At 41.2% G+C, this 20,142-nt stretch overlaps 1 protein-coding gene across 1 annotated transcript in view; it reads left to right on the forward strand.

Moving 5' to 3' along the window:
• The window catches only part of LOC134220464 (uncharacterized), a 135,406-nt gene that overhangs the window by 47,600 nt on the left and 67,664 nt on the right, over positions 1–20,142 (forward strand). The window contains exons 2-3 of the mRNA XM_062699520.1: positions 18,117–18,480; positions 18,538–18,841. Coding sequence (XP_062555504.1) covers positions 18,117–18,480; positions 18,538–18,841 — 668 coding nt within the window. The remainder of the gene's footprint in view (positions 1–18,116; positions 18,481–18,537; positions 18,842–20,142) is intronic.

Raw genomic sequence — 20,142 nt, forward strand, 5'->3', positions numbered from 1 at the left:
GGCCGGCGAGACCACCTCTTCCTTCCTGTAAGGGTCGATCGACAGGTTGCGGTTGGTCTCACGAGTTACGAAGCCGGTGGGGGACGGTGGGGCAGGCAAGCCGGAATGGTCACAGCAACTCATAAAACAAGGAAAGCAGTGTTGGCAAAAACGGTCCACTCGGCCGAACAACCTGCAAAACGGTTTGCGAAGAGCAACAACAACCGCAAACTCGGACCCAACCGTTTACTTTCTGAGCGCAGATCCGAAGGGCTTACCACTATATGAAATGAACCACCCAGAAGAGGGTGCAACAGCAAAATAAAAACCATTTTTCAGTTCCGCAAGTGAAAGTGGTTTGATTTTGATCTTGAATTCTTTCCACGAGTAGCTTGGTTGGTAGCACCAAGTCCAACTGAATGAATGCAAGTTTGTTGATAGCGTATCTCTATGATGATCGTTCGGTGACCGCGCAGACCGTGCCCAAATAAGGAATGCTGGCTGAGCCCTGCCAGCAGTGATGTAATACAAATATGTAGAAGGGTGTACAATCTGCACCAATTCGACCATCATAGCCGAAGGCATTCTCCGGTGATGGGTGGTCTAAAGCGTTATAATTTTGTTGAGCAAAGTATCACGATTTTATCTTGGGATATTGGCGTAGGTTGATTACGGCCTATCAATTCCTTTTCAATACTGTTATTATATAGGAATAAGATTCTCCGAACATTTTAGCAAATTCGTGAATTCAAAAATCTTCAAAGCACAGAAATAGAAAGGCGATAAAACATAAATTATATTGATTTAAAAGCAACAAATATTTAATTTGAGATTAATTTAATAAATTAATTCATTTTATTTTCATCTCAATATATTGCGGTAAAATTAAAAATTTGATCTAAGAAACTGTTCACAAATTATGTAAGTTAGTCTTCTTAAGTCTGCTGAAATCGCTTTGACTGGTTGAATATGTATAAGAAAAAGATGATTATTTATCACGATTATCTTTTATTTAATGCTTCAGCACCATGACTTTTCGAACATAGTGTTTTTAGGGGAAACCCTAGCATTTGTAATTCTTAACTTCTAAAATCTACTGGTGGCTGGCGTTAGTTGATTTATTGGAAAAATTACGAGATTATTTGTTCACAAAGTAGGAGGGGGTTCGTCGCTTAAACGGCGTTGGAAATATTTGCATGTTTGCATGATTGCGTGTTCAGTTTATATAAGTTAATATACTAAGTAATTACGATAATCTAATTTTTTACGATATCTGTACGTCCTCATGAGTGTTTTCAGGCAAAAATGGGCCGCTCAGGAAACAATAGGTAAGCCTAACAGCATATGGAGCCGCATAATACATTTGTTCTTTTTGTGCTAATTTCATCGCATCTGTAAACAGATTAAATAAATGATCAAGTGTGCAAGCATTTTTATGGTAACTTTCCTTTAAGGGAAGCCTGAACCTTTTTACATTTAGAATACTGCGATCCATAAATCATGAGAATCTTCTACAACGATATGGGAATGGTAATCTTCCAAACTCAGACGTACATGTTCATGATAGAATTATAGGCAACTGGTTGGATATTTCCGTATGATGAATTATTAGGTATGAAGATTTTATATAGGAGTGGATTTTGAAAGCGAACGGAGGGCAATTTTTGTGACGATATATATCACACGACCTTCCTTCTACCAAGCTTCCGTATGCAGAGGAATATCGCTGACAATTGCCACTTTCTGAAATGAAAATATTCTTCGTTTTGAACAGTGCAACATATTATGGACCCCCAAATGTACACATTTTGGACACCTTTAATTTAGCCTGATCAGAGTCGACTTTCCAATTTTCGCTGGTGAATTGAGCTGAAGCAAAGTCTTATCATTCAATTGGCATGCATCAATGAGAAGATTCCTGTGTTTTAAATTCACAATTTTGACATGAACTTATTGTGTGCGTTCTAAGATTTCCAGTGATGTATGCTTTGAAGCGTAACGCGTAAAGCGAAATTACATCAAAATATCGTTATTGTCGCACGGGAAACTAATGGAACAGATGCAGAACAATACTATTTTCCTGAAGCCAGTGGAGGAATTAGCAGTGGCATTAACTTTAGTTCAGAAATCAAGAAAATGTCGCCAGGAGGGTCCAAAATGTGTAGGGGTCCAAATCAAATTGGTTAACCTAAACACAAGTCACGAACTCAAGAACAGTTTTGATTGCCCAGAATATCTCAAAGCTATCTTACGATATCCGTTGACCTCCACGAGAAGTAATAAGTCCACTGAATGCAAATTGAAGCTTTGAGTTCTGTAAAACGATTTTCTTGCAGCTGTAGATCTGCAGTCCCGAACTTTAGGACAGTTAGGATCCAGAATATCGCAAAACTTTCTTACGATATTTGTTGATCTCTCAGGAGATGTGACATAATTGAAGGCATGCCGAAGGTTGGTGTACCGGAAAAATCTTCTAACCAGATATAAATCTCAAGTTTGAATAGTTTGGACAACCCAGATTGTCCCAGAACTACCTTGTCTATCTTATTTCTTTCTTCCTTCTTGCTACTTGCTTCTTACCTCTTCCCCTTTCTAATTTCTAATTTATCAGTCCTCACCCCTCTCTTCTAATTGCTCTATTTATATTTCTCGCATCTTACTTTCACTTCCTTATCGCTAGCTTCTCACATTTCACCTCTCATTTCTCACTTTTCACTTTTCGTTCCTCAATTTTCGCTTCTCACTTATCACTTCACACTTCTCACTACTTACTTTTAGTTCTCACTTCTTACATCTTACTTCTCACTCCTCTCTTCTCATTTCTCACTTGTCACTTCCTCCTTGCTCACTTATCACATTTCGCTTTTCATTTATCACTTCATAGGGTATCTATTCCATTATTAATAACATGCTCCTATATCAATAACATTCCCAAAACAGGCAATTTAGGCTCAATTTTTGTCGTGTTTTGTCACCAAAATGAGAAATGAAACAATTTGCGCACCAATTCTTTGTTTTGAATGTTATTGATTTGGGTACATGGTATGAATTCAAGGAGCAGTTCCCGTACTTCTCGCTAATTACTTCTCACATTTCACTTCTCACTATTCGCTTCTTACTTCACACTTCTCGCTGCTTACTTCTTAGTTCCCACATCTTACTTCTTACACACATATACACGGACAGACAGGCATTTGCTCAGTTTGTTTAGCTGCGTCGATTGGTATATAACGTATATAACACGATGGGTCTCTTAGCCATCTATAAAAAGGTTCGTTTTTTGAGGGCAAATGATAGCTCTTCGATGCAACTTTATTGTACGACAAAGGCAAAAAATACCACATTGGATGGAGTTCGTAGGCTGCACTTACGTATGAATAGCAACAACACGTTATCCTCAACGTCCGAAATATTATACAATTCTCCATTGATGCTCTTCACATAGCGTTGCAAACTGCTACGATGAAGTTGGTATGCCTTGGCGGCGGAATTGATGAGCGGAACCGGTAAATTGATTTACCGAGAACCGGTTCAAAGGACAATTTTGGAAAATAAGCAAACCCCATCATGCGGCATATCAAACTTCATGATTTCAAAAGTTATGGCATTCTATAGTAGTTTTGTACTTCCTGGACCGTATTTGAACCGATTGGAAACGGTTAACAGATTTATCGAGTACCGGTATGAGGGTCAATTTTGGGAAACCGAGCTAATCCCATCATGCGGCATATAAATTTTCTTGATTTCAGAAGTTATGGCATGGTAGTCTTCCATGGTAGTTTCGTACTTCCTGGATCGTATTTGAACCGATTGAAAGCGGTAGAAGGGTAGTTTTTCACTTCATGGACAATATTTGAACCTATCGAAATTTTTGTACTGGTCGAATGGAGAAAAATGTTATTCCAATGTTTTTTTTCCTGGAGAAATAAGCTTTAAATTCAGCGCAAACATTAAAATCAACATATTGAACAATTATTCCTAACATAATACCCCACATACCATTTGTAAAATATTTCTAAATCTTCTAAGATGCAGTGATGAACATTTGATTATTTTTGGTAGCGTATTGGCGATAAAAGAATGGATCAACTGAAAATAAAGGGGGAAGGGAAATCTAATATAATTTTTTTTTCTCGTTTCAGAGAGCGAACAGTGGCGCTTAAACCTAGGCTAATAAGCCAGGGCAAGTTTAATAGCTTTGCCCCATCCCAGGAAAATCAACAGTGGATTGACATGAATTTCTAAGCATGGTCACTCCCATTGTTTGTTCAAACTTATTATATTATTTGCTTATGATGATATTCCTAAACAATATTCCCTACCGACCATCCAACTCCTTGACATCTATGAGAGCGTCGGTGAGTTGCTGGTCTCTCGTTAAGTAGATGTCATATCATCATTTCCTTCCCTTCCCTGGTAGCGGAGAAGATGGGCGTGGCCAGCAATGGTAGCTTTCATGCTTTATCATTTTTGCCTTTCTCGTATACTAAGTATACGTAAAGGCCATATGTTCGCTCCAAAAACAAACTTTTTACAGAACAGGCATTCGACGCAGTATTCTGCCCCATTGTTTCCTATTGAAAATTGGCCGGATCGGACAATGGGCTTGGAAGTTATGGCTAAAATACTTTTTCTCACAAAAGAGCGCATAAAAAAGTCTCGCTCACTTTTTTTGTACTTACCCTAGACCGATTTCTTTGCCCAAAATACTTTTTTTTTTACCGCACGAGAAAGACATCATCACCGCTAGGGGGATTAATCTGGGTTTTTCCCTTCAATTGGGTGCCCAAGTAGTAACACATAAGCAATTGGAGTAAGAAAGTAAAGAATATACATGACAGCTATCAGTATGCAATCTACGAAGTACGAAATACTCCGGTACAACGCAACGCAATAAATGGAGAAAAATGTTACCCAGAAAATACAAAGGTATCAACTTCTATGACCATTACTGCAGTTATTCATTGAAAACTTTTCTATACCCATCAATTGTGAGCTTCACGGCCATGCGGTTGGCGACGTCAATCGTCTAGACGCATGTGCTGTAGAGTGTGGGTTCGATTCCCGCCCTGGTCAGGAGAAAACGTTCGACGTGCGACGGTATTGTTCGCTAGGTCAACTGGATAAGGTGTTTATTTCCTATTTTCAGCGCCTATTTCCCAAAATTGACCTTTGATTGAACAAGTGCCCAAGTTCATCTGTCAACTAATTCCAATCGGTTCAAATATCGACCAGAAAATACAAAAATAGCATAAAAATGCAATCATGACATTTGATATATCGCATAATAAAATTTGCGTATTTTACAAAATTTATCCTCGAATTATTATCGATTCCAATCGGTTCAAATAGTACAAAACTACTATAGAGTGTCATAACTTTTGTAATTATGAAGTATATGATACGCTGCATGATGGGGTTTGCTTATTTCCTATAATTAACCCTTGAACCGGTACTCGGTAAATCAGTTTACCGGTTCCAATCCAATATTTCGGACCGATCAAATTTAGTATAGTTCATACCACGTTTCTCTTCAAAATATCTAAAATAATAATTTCCGAAGTATGCGTTCTGGCATATGGCCAAAAGCTAACACCCATTTTAAATCCGGAAAAACTCCGGTATCAAGTAACCAGTCCTAAAAATCCATAGAGCCCCTGAAACTTGAATGAATTCCTTTTTTTTTTTAATGAAAGTTGCAAAAAAAATGTCGGAAGACAAAAAAGTTACAGTCAAAAAGATTTTCATTTTCGTTTTTAAAAGGAGGGTTGGTAGCGGAAGGGTTAAACATCGTTGGATGGCATTGCTCAGCGCATTAACCTTCTATTGCTTAAGCCCGCTTGTCGCAACTCTCGTTGCTTCGCACCACACTACCAACAGCAGCGATGGTACGTACCTACATCCGTATCACAATCACCTTATCCGTATCAATCAACGCAGACAACGAAATGATAATGCATCGTTATCTATGCATACTACAGTGGGAGAGACGATTAGATTGTTATTTACAGTATACAGAAAACGTGCATTTCGTGAATTCTTAATTATTGTTGGCTAAAATTATACTATTTTCTTAAATCTATATCCTTAAAACTAAAAGTAAACACTAGGCTAGGTCTAGAAGTGAGTTTTGCTACTAAAAAGTACATGCTTGTGGATTTCTATATACTAAATCTCTAAAGATAATCTGGTTAGTAAATCATGGTTCATGTGGTGGACAGCTTATTTCTCTAATTAAAATGAATTATTAGTACGCTCTAGATAACAGCTCCGAACCTTAAACCTAGATAAAGTTTACTGGGAAATTAGTAGAAAACAAGCTCTTAAATATATACACAAAAAGCTACCCACAACCGATAATAGCGTCAGAAGAACGTAAATTTGCAGCAGAAAAGAAACACTAAACGTAAGTAATATAAATATGAATGTAATTCGGAGAAGATGAATTGAACCTTAGATTGTAAACCCTAAAAATTACTATGTACAACTCATATATATCTATACTTTCCCTATATTTTGCTACCTCTCAATAGGGATTTTTTAACGTAGTTTATTGCGTTAGACGAAATCGAAATACACGTTCAGAAAATCGGAAGTCTGTTTCTTGAATTTGTTGCAAGTTGCAACAAATTAAAAAATCCGTTTACGCGATCGGGTGGTTAGTCGGTATGTCTAAGAAGAGTGAGGGTCAAAGGCGGGGAACTTCCCCATCTAGCATTCGTTCCGCGGAGGTGAGCTGTGAAATATGCTTGAAGCTGGACAATAGTAGGATGGTAGCGTGTGACAAGTGCGGAAAGTGGTTTCACTTCGAGTGTGTGAATGTTGATTCGAGTATCCAGGACCGTGATTGGAGTTGCGAATAGTGCTCAGTCAGTGAAGCGGCAGCTCAAGTTCCAGCCGGATCGTCAACAACATCCACCGCACTAGGAGCTATACAGAAAGTGGAACCACCAAGATAAACGAGCTTGGACCGAGTACAGTCTTGAACGTCAATTGGCTGAAATGCAGAGGAAATTAAGCAAACAGCAAAAAGAGTACGAGCGGGCTATGAAGGAGAAAGATGATCAACGCCAAAGGGCTCTTCGAGAACAGCGGGAAAAATACGAGATGGAGTTAGAAGATTCGGAGCGTAAAATACAGGAACGAATGGAGACTCGCAGAAGCGTAGAAACAGCTCTTGGAGGCGTGCCAACTGCTAGTTCGACAGGTATTCCCTTTCCTCAGATCCAGATCAGTAATGCCAATCCCGTAGGTGACGTTCTGGCGCATGAGCTGCAGTTACTGGAAGAAAAGCATGCGCTGGAACGAAGACAATTGGAAGAGAAAAGCAGACTATTAGGTACAACGATACAGCGTGACCGATGGAGCAGCAACTTTGGGTGCTGCAGGGTTTAATCCTCAGGCGAATGTTTTCCAGACAATTGGAAATCGCAGTGATCTCTTTGGTGCTTCTCTGTTGAGCCAAAGCCAGATTTCAGCGCGTCAGGTCGTGAGTAAAGAGTTACCGAACTTTTCCGGAAATCCCGAGGAATGGCCGCTTTTCTTCGCTAGCTATGAGAGTTCCACGCGTATTTGTGGGTATAGCGACGAAGAAAATCTCCTACGCTTACAGCGGAGTCTGAAGGGAGAGCTTTGGATGCAGTGCGGTGCCGTTTGCTACACCCTTCAAACTTGCCGGGCGTTATAGGAACTTTGAAGACATTATTTGGAAGGCCGGAGATTATTATACATTCATTAGTTAGCAGAATTCGAGAGATGCCAGCGCCGAAAGCGGAAAAGTTAAACACCTTGATCGATTTCGGAGTCGCAGTACAGAACGTATGTGCCACCATCAAGGCTTCGGGTCTCGACGAGTACCTTTGTAACGTAGCTTTACTGCAGGAGTTAACGGAGCGATTGCCACCCTCTATAAGACTAAATTGGGCATATCATCGTCAGACGTTGAACAATGTGACTATGTCAGAGTTTGGCGATTGGCTGGGAAAGTTGGTGGAAGCGGCAAGCGTGGTCACTATTCCCTCTATTGGTGACATTAAAGCGGAACGACGCAGTCGTAGGGAGGATAATTACCTCAACATTCATACGAATGGAAGTTCCAACGAAGATCTTGCCAATAAGATCCATTCCGTAGCTAGTACGAAGGGTTGTATTGTATGCTTAGAGGAGTGCAGTGGCCTAGAGACGTGTGATAAGTTCCTGAACTTAAATATTGGCTCGCGTTGGGAAATTATCAAAGAGCGGAGACTGTGCAGAAAGTGTCTACGCAAGCATTTCGGCGCATGTCATATTAAAACTCCTTGTGGAAAAAACGGATGTTCATTCATGCATAACAAATTGTTACATGACGATAAGCGGTATAGTAAGTCCGCTGCTTCCGAACCGACGACGTCAACTTGTGAGAATTCAACAGTCCAGAGTTGCAACACTCATGCCAATACGATAGGAGGAGTTATTTTTCGATACGTTCCGGTGATTATTTATGGTAAAGGAAAGACCGTAAGAACTTTCGCCTTTCTTGATGACGGTTCGTCCGACACCTTTATGGAGCACGGCTTATTGAAGGAGTTGGGTCTCGAAGGAACGGCACACCCACTATGCCTAAAATGGACCGGTGGTCAACAAAGGGAAGAAAATGAGTCGGTCAAACTAGCGCTGAAGATTTCTGGCATACACGATACAGATAGGGTGTACGAGATTCCGAAGATCCACACGGTGAGAAATCTCTCTCGAAGCAGTCTGTGTCAGTTAAACAAATTGCTTCTAGATACGACTACTTGCATGGGTTACCACTAGAGTCATATGACAACGTGTCTCCCAGAATCCTGATAGGAATGGATAACTGCCGACTTGGTCACGCTTTGAAGAGTAGTGAAGGCAACGATAATGAACCAATTGCATCGAAAACTCGCCTTGGGTGGATCGTATACGGACCTTGCTCAACAATACCCGAAGCGGAGAACACTGGTCACAATGGTTACCACAGTTTTCATATCTGTCCGTGTAGTACGGAGACGGATAGAGACTTGAACGTCGCATTAAAGGAGTATTTCTCAATTGATGCACTGGGAATCACTAGGTCCTCTAATCCGCTTCTCTCGAAAGATGAGGATCGAGCGCTGCTAATCCTATCCACTGAGACACATCTAAAGGGTAACCGCTATGAGACTGGACTTTTGTGGCGTTACGATCATATGCGATTACCCGACAATCGAGCGATGGCGATGAGGCGCTTAGCGTGCTTGGAGAAAAGGATGAAGAAGGATCCCGAGCTAGCAACAGCAATGTGCGCCAAGATTTCGGAATACATAGAAAAGGGGTACATTCGGAAACTCTCAGCGGCCGAGAAAGCTGAAAAGCAACCGAACGACTGGTACCTACCAATCTTTCCGGTTATCAACCCAAATAAACCGGGGAAATTACGAATTGTGTTTGACGCAGCTGCAAAAGTGAACGGTGTGTCCCTGAACTCAATGCTTCTCGTCGGACCGGATCAATTAGTGTCGCTGCTAACAGTTCTCTTTAAATTTCGTGAAGTTGGAGATATTCGCGAAATGTTTTTCCAAGTGTTGATGAAGCAGCAGGATCAACGCAGTCAAATGATCTTGTGGAGGAGTGGAAACATTCATGAAGACCCAGAAGTATACGCAGTTAATGTCATGACGTTCGGTGCGGCATGCTCGCCGAGCAGTGCGCACTATGTGAAGAACCGGAATGCAGATCGATTCAAAGAGCAGTTCGCTCGAGCTGTCGAGTGCATCAAGTACGAGCACTATGTCGACGATATGTTGGCCAGCGTTGAGACCATAGAGGAAGCAGTACAGTTAGCAAAAGACGTGCGTTTCGTGCATTCACAAGCAGGGTTTGAGATTCGAAACTGGACATCGAACTCTAGCAAAGTTACGGCGTCATTGCAAGAGGGAAGTAGCTCAGACAAAAACATGAGCCTTTGTACGGATATGGCAACTGAGAAGGTGCTTGGAATGTGGTGGGATACTGCCACTGACTCATTTACGTTCAAATTATCGACAAAACACGATGCAGAGCTGCTGTGTGGAGTTAGAATGCCAACGAAACGGGAAGTGTTAAGAACATTAATGTCAATATATGACCCGATGGGGCTTATTGCCAACTTCCTGATGTATCTGAAGATACTTCTTCAGGAAATCTGGAGATCTGGATGCTCTTGGGACGAGGAAATCACAGGTAGAATCGCCGAAAAGTGGACTACATGGATCACAGTACTGCCTAGTGTACAACAAGTGCGCGTGCCTCGGTGCTATCGCTACATCACGTCTGCTAAATCTACGAACGTTGTCCAATTACACGTCTTTTGTGATGCAAGTGAAAACGGTGTTGCCGCCGTCGCTTACTTCAGATTCGAAGAAAATACGACGATAGAATGTGCCATGATCGGATCCAAAACGAGGGTAGCTCCGCTGAAATTCCTTTCAATACCACGCCTAGAGCTACAGGCTGCAGTAGTTGGAGCACGGTTGGCCGAAAGCATTACTAGTTCTCACAGGATGGTAATCTCTCGTCGAATATTTTGGACAGATTCCCGTGACGTAATTTGCTGGATAAGGTCTGATCACCGACGCTATAGCCAATTCGTAGCGTTCAGAGTCAGCGAGTTACTGGAAACTACCGTTAGCGAGGAATGGAGATGGATATCAACGAAATCGAATGTAGCAGACGATGGAACGAAGTGGCACACATTACCCGAATTACGCCCCGAAGGTCGTTGGTTTTCCGGTCCGGATTTTCTGAGAGAACCTGAAAGCTGTTGGCCGGGAGTAGGTGGAGGTCTAGGAACGACCTCAGAAGAAATTCGACCAAGCATCCTTCATCATATGGCCACGGAACCGTTGGTGTGTTTTGAGCGTTTTTCCCAATGGAAGCGGCTGTTGAGATCGGTCGCCTACGTTCACCGATTTATTGAAAACCTACGGAATCGAACTAGCAATACTCCAGTCAGGCTAGGACCACTCGAACAAGAGGAGCTATACCGTGCCGAACAAACCATCTACAGTCAAGCTCAACGGCAAGTATATCCAGATGAATTTCAACTGTTGAGCAACGTGGTTCAGGACAAACGCTGGGAATGCAGAATACCGAAAACTAGCCCATTATACAAGCTTAGTCCAACTATCGACAATCACGGTGTACTACGAATACAAGGCCGACTCGAAGCATGTGATTGGGTCGATGAATACGCCAAGCATCCGATCATACTTCCGAGGCGTCATTATGTAACCGACTTAATCATCGCTGAGTATCACTCCAAATTCCGCCACCAAAATCACCAAACGGTGATAAATGAAATAAGGTTGAAATACATTATTCCCCGTATTCGGTCTGAATACAACCGTATCCGTAAAAATTGCCAATATTGCAAAATACGAAAAGTAAATCCAAATCCCCCTGCCATGGGAAGTCTTCCCCCAGCACGTCTGGCAGCATTTCAGCGACCGTTCTCGTACACCGGGATTGACTATTTCGGACCAATGTTGGTAGTGGTAGGAAGACGAGTTGAAAAACGTTGGGGCGTCCTTTTGACATGTTTGACGACGAGAGGCGTTCATATCGAACTTGCACACTCGCTCACGACTGATTCATGCATCCTTGCGCTTCGAAATTTAATCGCTAGAAAAGGTTCACCGCTCGAGATCATTAGCGACCGAGGCACTAACTTAATCGGAGCTTCGCGGGAGCTGCGTGAAGCTCTGAAGAACGTGAATGAGGAAAAGCTTATGTCCACCTTCAGCAGACCCGATACCAAGTGGACATTCAATCCACCTTCTGCACCACATTTCGGAGGTTGCTGGGAGCGTTTAGCACAGGCAGTCAAAAAGATCATGAACGAGTTCATTCCACCGAGGCTACCAACGGACGAAATTCTTCGAACAATGCTCATGGAAATCGAAATGATAATCAATTCGAGACCACTCACTCACATACCGTTAGACACCGACTCCGACCCCCCATTAACTCCCAACCACTTTTTAATGGGGTGTTCAAATGGTGTTAAGCCCCCGATCGCCTTTAATGATCAGCCTACTATTTTGAAACAATCGTGGAAGATGTCACAACTATATGCCGACCAGTTCTGGAAGAAATGGGTAACCGAGTATCTGCCAACGTTAACCAAAAGAACTAAATGGTTCCAACCTACAAAGCCTATCGAAGAAGGCGAGCTAGTCTTGATAGCGGACGGAAATCTTCCACGGAACTGCTGGCCACGAGGTCGCATCGTTAAGGTCATTCGTTCCAATGACGGTCAAGTACGTAGAGTAACAGTTCAAACGGAACATGGATTATTGGAGAGACCGGCCGTTAAGATCGCAGTGTTGGACATCGGTGCAACTAGTGGTACGTCAGTTTAATCACCTCGAAGTACTGGGGGGAGTGTCGCAACTCTCGTTGCTTCGCACCACACTACCAACAGCAGCGATGGTACGTACCTACATCCGTATCACAATCACCTTATCCGTATCAATCAACGCAGACAACGAAATGATAATGCATCGTTATCTATGCATACTACAGTGGGAGAGACGATTAGATTGTTATTTACAGTATACAGAAAACGTGCATTTCGTGAATTCTTAATTATTGTTGGCTAAAATTATACTATTTTCTTAAATCTATATCCTTAAAACTAAAAGTAAACACTAGGCTAGGTCTAGAAGTGAGTTTTGCTACTAAAAGTACATGCTTGTGGATTTCTATATACTAAATCTCTAAAGATAATCTGGTTAGTAAATCATGGTTCATGTGGTGGACAGCTTATTTCTCTAATTAAAATGAATTATTAGTACGCTCTAGATAACAGCTCCGAACCTTAAACCTAGATAAAGTTTACTGGGAAATTAGTAGAAAACAAGCTCTTAAATATATACACAAAAAGCTACCCACAACCGATAATAGCGTCAGAAGAACGTAAATTTGCAGCAGAAAAGAAACACTAAACGTAAGTAATATAAATATGAATGTAATTCGGAGAAGATGAATTGAACCTTAGATTGTAAACCCTAAAAATTGCTATGTACAACTCATATATATCTATACTTTCCCTATATTTTGCTACCTCTCAATAGGGATTTTTTAACGTAGTTTATTGCGTGGCGAATGTTACATTCTAAAATATTTATCCAACTCGTTACACGGAAAATAAAAAATAACTCTGGAAATTTAAAAAATGCAATAAGTCAGCATTCAATAGGAATTTTCAATTTCTAAATATGTTGAAAAATCAAAAAAGATTAATAGGTTCATGAAATTATTTGAATGGATGAAAAATTTGAAAAACAAAATTCTAAGAAAATCAAAATGTGAAATCGATAAAATAGCGAATTAAAAATGTGTAATGCCCAAACCGTATAGAGAGCAAAATTGTGATTTTGAGCAAAAACAAAAATTTGGATTGAAAAGGGTTAAAATTGTTTCCAGTTGATTCGGATGATTTTTTGGCGTCGACATGACTGGAAGTTCACGAAAATTCACAACAATTAAACTGTATCCACAACGATATTTGACCATTTTATGCACAAACACACACTTCAAACACAAAAAAACTAAACAGGGTACTGGTTAACCGGTAATTAAGTTTAATCTTTGTATAATAATTTAAATAAACATTTCAATTCAGGCAAAATAGATATTTAAGAAAGTGATTTCCAAACAGAACGTCATGAACTGTACTTCAGACAATATTCAATTTTAGGAATTGCCTCGAAACTTATGACCGGTTCACCATATAGTGGGTGAACACAAACTTTAGGCCGATGCATACCACGCACTTGAGTAAACATTTTTTATTTTTAAAATTGAAAAAAAAATCTGTTCAATCAAAGTTAATTGCCTATTTCCGGGGATTAAACCACCCGACTTGGACGTTAATTTACAATGTTATGAAAACTCACATGTGAATATGTACGTTATGTGGAAGATATTGATTTGGAAAATGTATTGGAGGTAACCACTTTCCCTTCGATGGGACTCGAACCCATGACCCTACAGTAGCCTACCCTACTGTAGGGTCATGGGTTCGAGTCCCATCGAAGGGAAAGTGGTTACCTCCAATACATTTTCCAAATCAATATCTTCCACATAACGTACATATTCACATATGAGTTTTCACAACATTGAAAAAAAATGCTAAAATTTCATGATTGCCTCTCAAAGATAATTAAAATTGTGTTCCATTTCACTTTTAATTCCGAAATTTTCAATTTTCAAAAATCAGCACATTTTCACAACATAAATTTAAGAAAAATGTGTATCTTGAGGTAATATTTTAGTAGATAAAAAAATTAAAATTGTTCTTTCCAAACACCTACGATGTAAGATCTACTCATAATCTAAATAGGTACTGAGCTAACAATACCCGAAATCGAATGTAAGACGGCAAAAATACGCAAACTTTTGGCCGGGAGTGTATGTCTGTTTGTCTGCGTACACACTATGGCATTAAATAAATAACGGTGGAAATGCTAATAAAACACCAAGTTAAAAAGCAGGCCAAGTTACAGCTGGAATGAAAAGTCATCGAAGGAGAAAAAGAAGCCGCGATACTGCTTAATGAATTAAGGTGGCAATATCCAAGTGGATAATGTAATGCAAACGAAGAAGAGGACTTGGCTTTCCATTAGATAAACAAGGAGAAAACTATGCCTTTTATTAAATACCGTGCATGAAAAAAAAACGATCGTCCCAGTAACGCGATAGACGTTTTGCTCCAGTTTCGAGTTTATCGTTTTCCGCGTTTGTCATCGCAATGTTGCAATGTTAAAACATATGAGGGCGCAGCCTTGTGTATCCCACATGCTTACGCACAGCAAGTACCGCTTTTTCATTTCCTCCCTATCACTTATACCGAGAGACTGATGACGATTGCCGGATCACTAAACAACCCCTCATCTGAGCAACATAAAAACTTTGTCGATGCAGAACCAGCTCAGTCCACTATAGATCATAGATCCTACCGACCGAGCGAGTCCGAGAAATATTACCTCACTTGGTCATTTCGCCTGGGGCTATCGATACGATATTACCGCATTTTTACACTATTATTTAATTTGGTTCAACTTTCTCCGAGCAGCCGTGTCGGGGTCGCTGAAGTGTGACCAATCAACCGATCCTCCTAAGATCTCCTTAATCGACGGGGGAACGACTAAACTGTTGCGATCAACACAACCCGCTGGTTAGATGCAGCCACTAGCAGGCTCTCTGAAACTGGTTCAAAAGCGCGTGTCCATTCAGACACTCAAAAGATTGACAGATACGAGATAAAGTGGCCCAACCACCGAAGCACTACCCACATGCGGGCTGACTGCAAGGAGTAGTAGTCCACGAGAGAGGTTGTTGTTTGTTTACCTTTTCAACATAGCTTAGCGCTGCCACCGGCTTTTATTAATATGCTGATAAAGTGCATGATCGTTCCCGATCTTTGCTCACTCTCTCGTCATGTTGAGGTGAGCATAAATCCGCGAAAAAGAGAGGAATGTCTGATCACAGCAAAAGCTGTATGTTATATCAGACGATAAAAAGTATCGTTGGTCTATATCGACAAACGCCATGAGCGCCTTCAAGTAGGCAACAAAGTCACAATAACATGGCTAACCGAACCGGTTCAACAAATTCCAGCTCTTGTAAGTAATTGGACATTGAACCGTTTCTTGGTGCAACCTGTTGTAAATAACTTGTAATAAATAATAGATTTTTATATTCAATTTCCTTCATATACGTTATGAACTATGGCGATAAGTCATATTAGGGCATTGGCTAGTTTTGTTCTATTATTTTCATGCGCCTTTTTATAATCAATTATCGCTCAAATTTATAAGCGATTATCCTTCACAACACAACAACATAAGATCTAACTAGAGGCCTGAATAAGAGAAACGCGGATAGGTATGTGCCGCCAATCGAACCGTCAAAAAACAGCAGCCAATTGTGTTGGAATATCAGGTAGTGTGCGACGCTTCGCTGTAGATCGAAGATGGATAAGAAGCGGGCGCCGGTTAGTTGTAGTTGCTCTTTGGTATAGATTAAGGAAATTTGTTATGGATTATTGTATATACCTATTGTTGAATAAAGAGAACTGCAGCTGCTGGCAGAAGTATCAGTCAGTAGCCTGCCGTGGTGTAGAGAGGGAACTCTATTTGTTATTCTTTGTGAGGGGGTTCCCTTTTTTCTGCCCAACAGGTTATGGGCCCAGGAACGATTCTCGTTCTCCATCTTAGTGGGATGTTATTGCCGTCGACGTTATCGCAGTGGGATCATGGATCGGCCGCATAAGTCGCGTGGCGCAGTGGGATCATGGATCAGCCACGTAAGTCTTGGGTAGCGCCGGACGGAATTCATCAGGAGGATGGAACGTTCGGTAGGATGCTGGCTGGTCAGCAGCAGTCCAAGAGGAGCGTCGGAACATTCAGGAGATGGTCAACAGGGTGCTGTGCAAACGTGGGATAGAGGCCATTTGTACGGGCAACGGATTGGACCAGGAGAGGAATTGTTCGGCGAGGAGGAGCTCTGGACGGGAGGCTCGGTGTTAGAAGGAGCCAGTAGAGTTGCGAGGCGTGCACACTAAGGAGGAGTGTTGGAATATCAGGTAGTGTGCGACGCTTCGCTGTAGATCGAAGATGGATAAGAAGCGGGCGCCGGTTAGTTGTAGTTGCTCTTTGGTATAGATTAAGGAAATTTGTTATGGATTATTGTATATACCTATTGTTGAATAAAGAGAACTGCAGCTGCTGGCAGAAGTATCAGTCAGTAGCCTGCCGTGGTGTAGAAAGGGAACTTTATTTGTTATTCTTTGTGAGGGGGTTCCCTTGTTCTGCCCAACAAATTGGACAGGAGACCTGTCAAGCAGCCAAAATGTGTCATTCATAAGGAAATGATATAGGGTAAAGTGACCAATAGTGGACCCCCAACCAATAGTGGACCCTCCAGCCATTTTTGCATTATTACTGCACAATGTCAACATTTTGCTATGAAATTCTATCGGAAGAACCTACCTTACAGTCCTATGATTTGATTACATGCGTTGGAAATGCTAAGGAAAGTCAAATTACTTGATTGTTTAACAATTCTATAAAAAATAAACACGAGAGTGTCCATCATAGGAATATTTTGGGGGGTCCATAATAGGGAAAAAGAACGTTTCAAAACCTGACATGAAAATCAAATGAAGTGTCGACTATAGGGAAGCAATTTCCTATTATGGACCCCCAGGGGGTCTACTATAGGGCGAACTCAGTTATACTTTAAAATGTTAATTTCAACGAATAACGTCGTGTATTTGGGTGTTTTATGTATGCATCGTGAAGAAGGGATGCAGAGCTTGTTGTTAGATATCAAGCAGAGTTAATGTTTTGAAAATTTCTAAGCCGTATGACGGGAAGAGCAAAATTCCGCTACTAGGGGGTCCACTATTGGGCATTTTACCCTATTAGAAATTTATGTTTGTCACACATAAATACAATAATAGAATTTTAAAAGTCTAGTTTTTTTGCCTTTCTCGTACACTAAGTGTATCGAAAGACTATATCTTCGCTCCAAAAACAAACTTTTAATAGAAGGCCTGGAGACCCATAGTGTTATTTACCGATCGAATCAGTTCGACGCACTGAGGTGATGTCTGTGTGTCTCGACCTGCCGTTGCATTCGACGAGAAATCCAATTCATATTAAAAATTGGCCGAATCGGACTGTGGGTTCAGAAGTTGTGGCCAAAAGACATTTTCTTACAACAAAATCGTGTCCCGCCCATTGTTAGGGCTCAACACCCTTAACCGATTTGCTTGTAACAAGTTACATTCGATGGATAATCCTGTGATTTCCTATTGAAAATGAGCCAGATCGGACTGTGGACTCAGAATCTATAAGGCAAGAGAAAAGCATTATTACCGCTAGATTAATGTGACCAATAATCATTATGCAAAATATTGACAAATGAAATTTGTATTTAATGTAATAATTATATTAACATGATTCACTTTATACTATTATCGTTGATCATCGAAGCGTAATTTCTAACTAAAAATGAATTGCGATATTATGGAATTGTTGGACAGATAGTATAAATAATTCATTATCTAATGGTTGTTTTTCTACACAATTTCTCCCATCTAATAGTACCTCATCGGCATAATGATATGGTCCTGTCTGCTGCAGCTGACCTCAGCAGAACCGGAAACCGCATCCAATCGTCCAACCAATCTGGAAGACATCGAGCGTGACAACCTGAAAAGTGAACGCCACCAGGCCTTCAAAAAGGAGGCCTATGCTCCGCAACAAGCCCAGGCCGCTGCTTCCCACGGCCCCAATCACTATTCCGTTCAGATCGCACACCATCCGGGTGGTGCCACCAGCCATGCTGGCGTCAACTATCTGCTTCCTCCTTCCGCACCCGCTCCAGCACCTGTGCCTGCTCCAACCCACCCTGGTACTAATTACGTGACCCCGATCCCGTCAGGACCATCCATCACCTACGCCAAAGGTATCCCGAATTTATCATTTCAATCAACCCACTTTCAACCCATCCCTTCCTTTTTAGAATACAACCCTCAATATCAGCCGCAGTATCAGTCCCAGCAAAAAGTACCCCAAGTTCATGAAGACCACTCGACCTACACCGTTCCCTCGCGACAATCGTTGATCCAGCCGATCATTGGCGGAAGCGCCCCGGCACAAACCTTCCTCACTCCGCAGCCACAATATGTGTACGTTCAAGCTCAACAGCAAGTTCAACAACCACCACCGCAGCAGCAACTGCCACAGCCACCACAGCAAACTCAGTATGCAGCACATAACCTGAATCTGCCACAATCGTTGCTGCACATTCTCCCGCACCACCAAGGGTAAGTACCCGGATGTTGATGGATTTCATTTGTTGAGAAATTGGCGCTTTTGGTCTCAATAGTTTGGGCAGGGCTTTCATCAGCCTACACTGATGGAAAATTTCATTGAATTTAAATACGCTAAAAAGCATCCACATAAATTGAACAATAAATAACTATTGAACTAATCAGCATAATTTCACAGCCTAAATGTAAGCAATATTGGACGTGAATCGTCCATATTGCATGCAGTAGAATAGTAAATTTCCGCATCTTAAGTTTGGCTTTGAGCAGTAGTTACATAACTTGGCGATCACATGGCTACCGCTTCTGCCTCATACGCAGAAGGTCGTGGGCTCAATCCCAGGCCAATTCCATTCTCCTACTTTGTATTTTTCTCTATACTACTTATCATGTTCTAGCAATTGCTAGAACTGGAAATGGAGTCCATACGGTTTCCATCTTCTACTATACCTATAATTTGACTAGTTCTAGGAGGTAACAGTTAAAAGCTCGTTTCGGCAGCATCCATTTAGAATATACCACCCATTCATTACTAACACATTGGCAACCCGTTAACCAGGACGAACTTCTGCCATAGAACCTAACCCCCAGATTCCAATAAAATTCCGCATGGACTAGTGTTGAGTGCAGAGGTGTTCTCGGCTTTCAGTGGACGAGTGATTGCATCATCAATTTATTCCCATCCCCAATGACCGTGAGCACGTTACCGAAAATGTGGTTTTGATATAATCAACCACCCTTTTGGGATTTGCCGTCCAAATCTCTTCAGTTTGCATGTATGCACCATTTAAGATTTTGAACCTTCGTTTATTTGAGCGCTGGCTTGACTATCACAAAAAATACAAATATTTGCATGTCGGTACTTCCTAGCTATGCAAATATTCGCGCATTTCAATACAGCAAAGTTCTATGCCTGGAAAACCGTTGTGACTGAGTGATCAATTCCAGGACCAAATATTCCTGCTCCCATTTGTGTTCCAATTTTCAATCCAACTGTAAAGTAGACAGAAGACAATAGGATCACTGACTTTCCACTCCTTTCGCGATGTTTCATGCGTCTTGTAGGGAATATAATAGTTGTCTGCGGGTTTCATACAATATCCAATCATACTCATTTCAGGTTTATCTTGGGACACATTCAAGTGATGGACAACATCACCTGCCTTAAACTTGTCAAATCTTTCAATCCTTAACAAACCCTTCTCAGCTTCCAGCTACGTGCAGCAGAAGAAGTAAATTGAGAACAGCGTTTAAAGCTTTCGAGAAAGTGCTTCGCGTCGCTCCTGTAATAGCAAACA

Source organism: Armigeres subalbatus, chromosome 3 (assembly GCF_024139115.2).
Source record: "Armigeres subalbatus isolate Guangzhou_Male chromosome 3, GZ_Asu_2, whole genome shotgun sequence".
Classification (NCBI taxonomy): Eukaryota; Metazoa; Arthropoda; class Insecta; order Diptera; family Culicidae; genus Armigeres; species Armigeres subalbatus.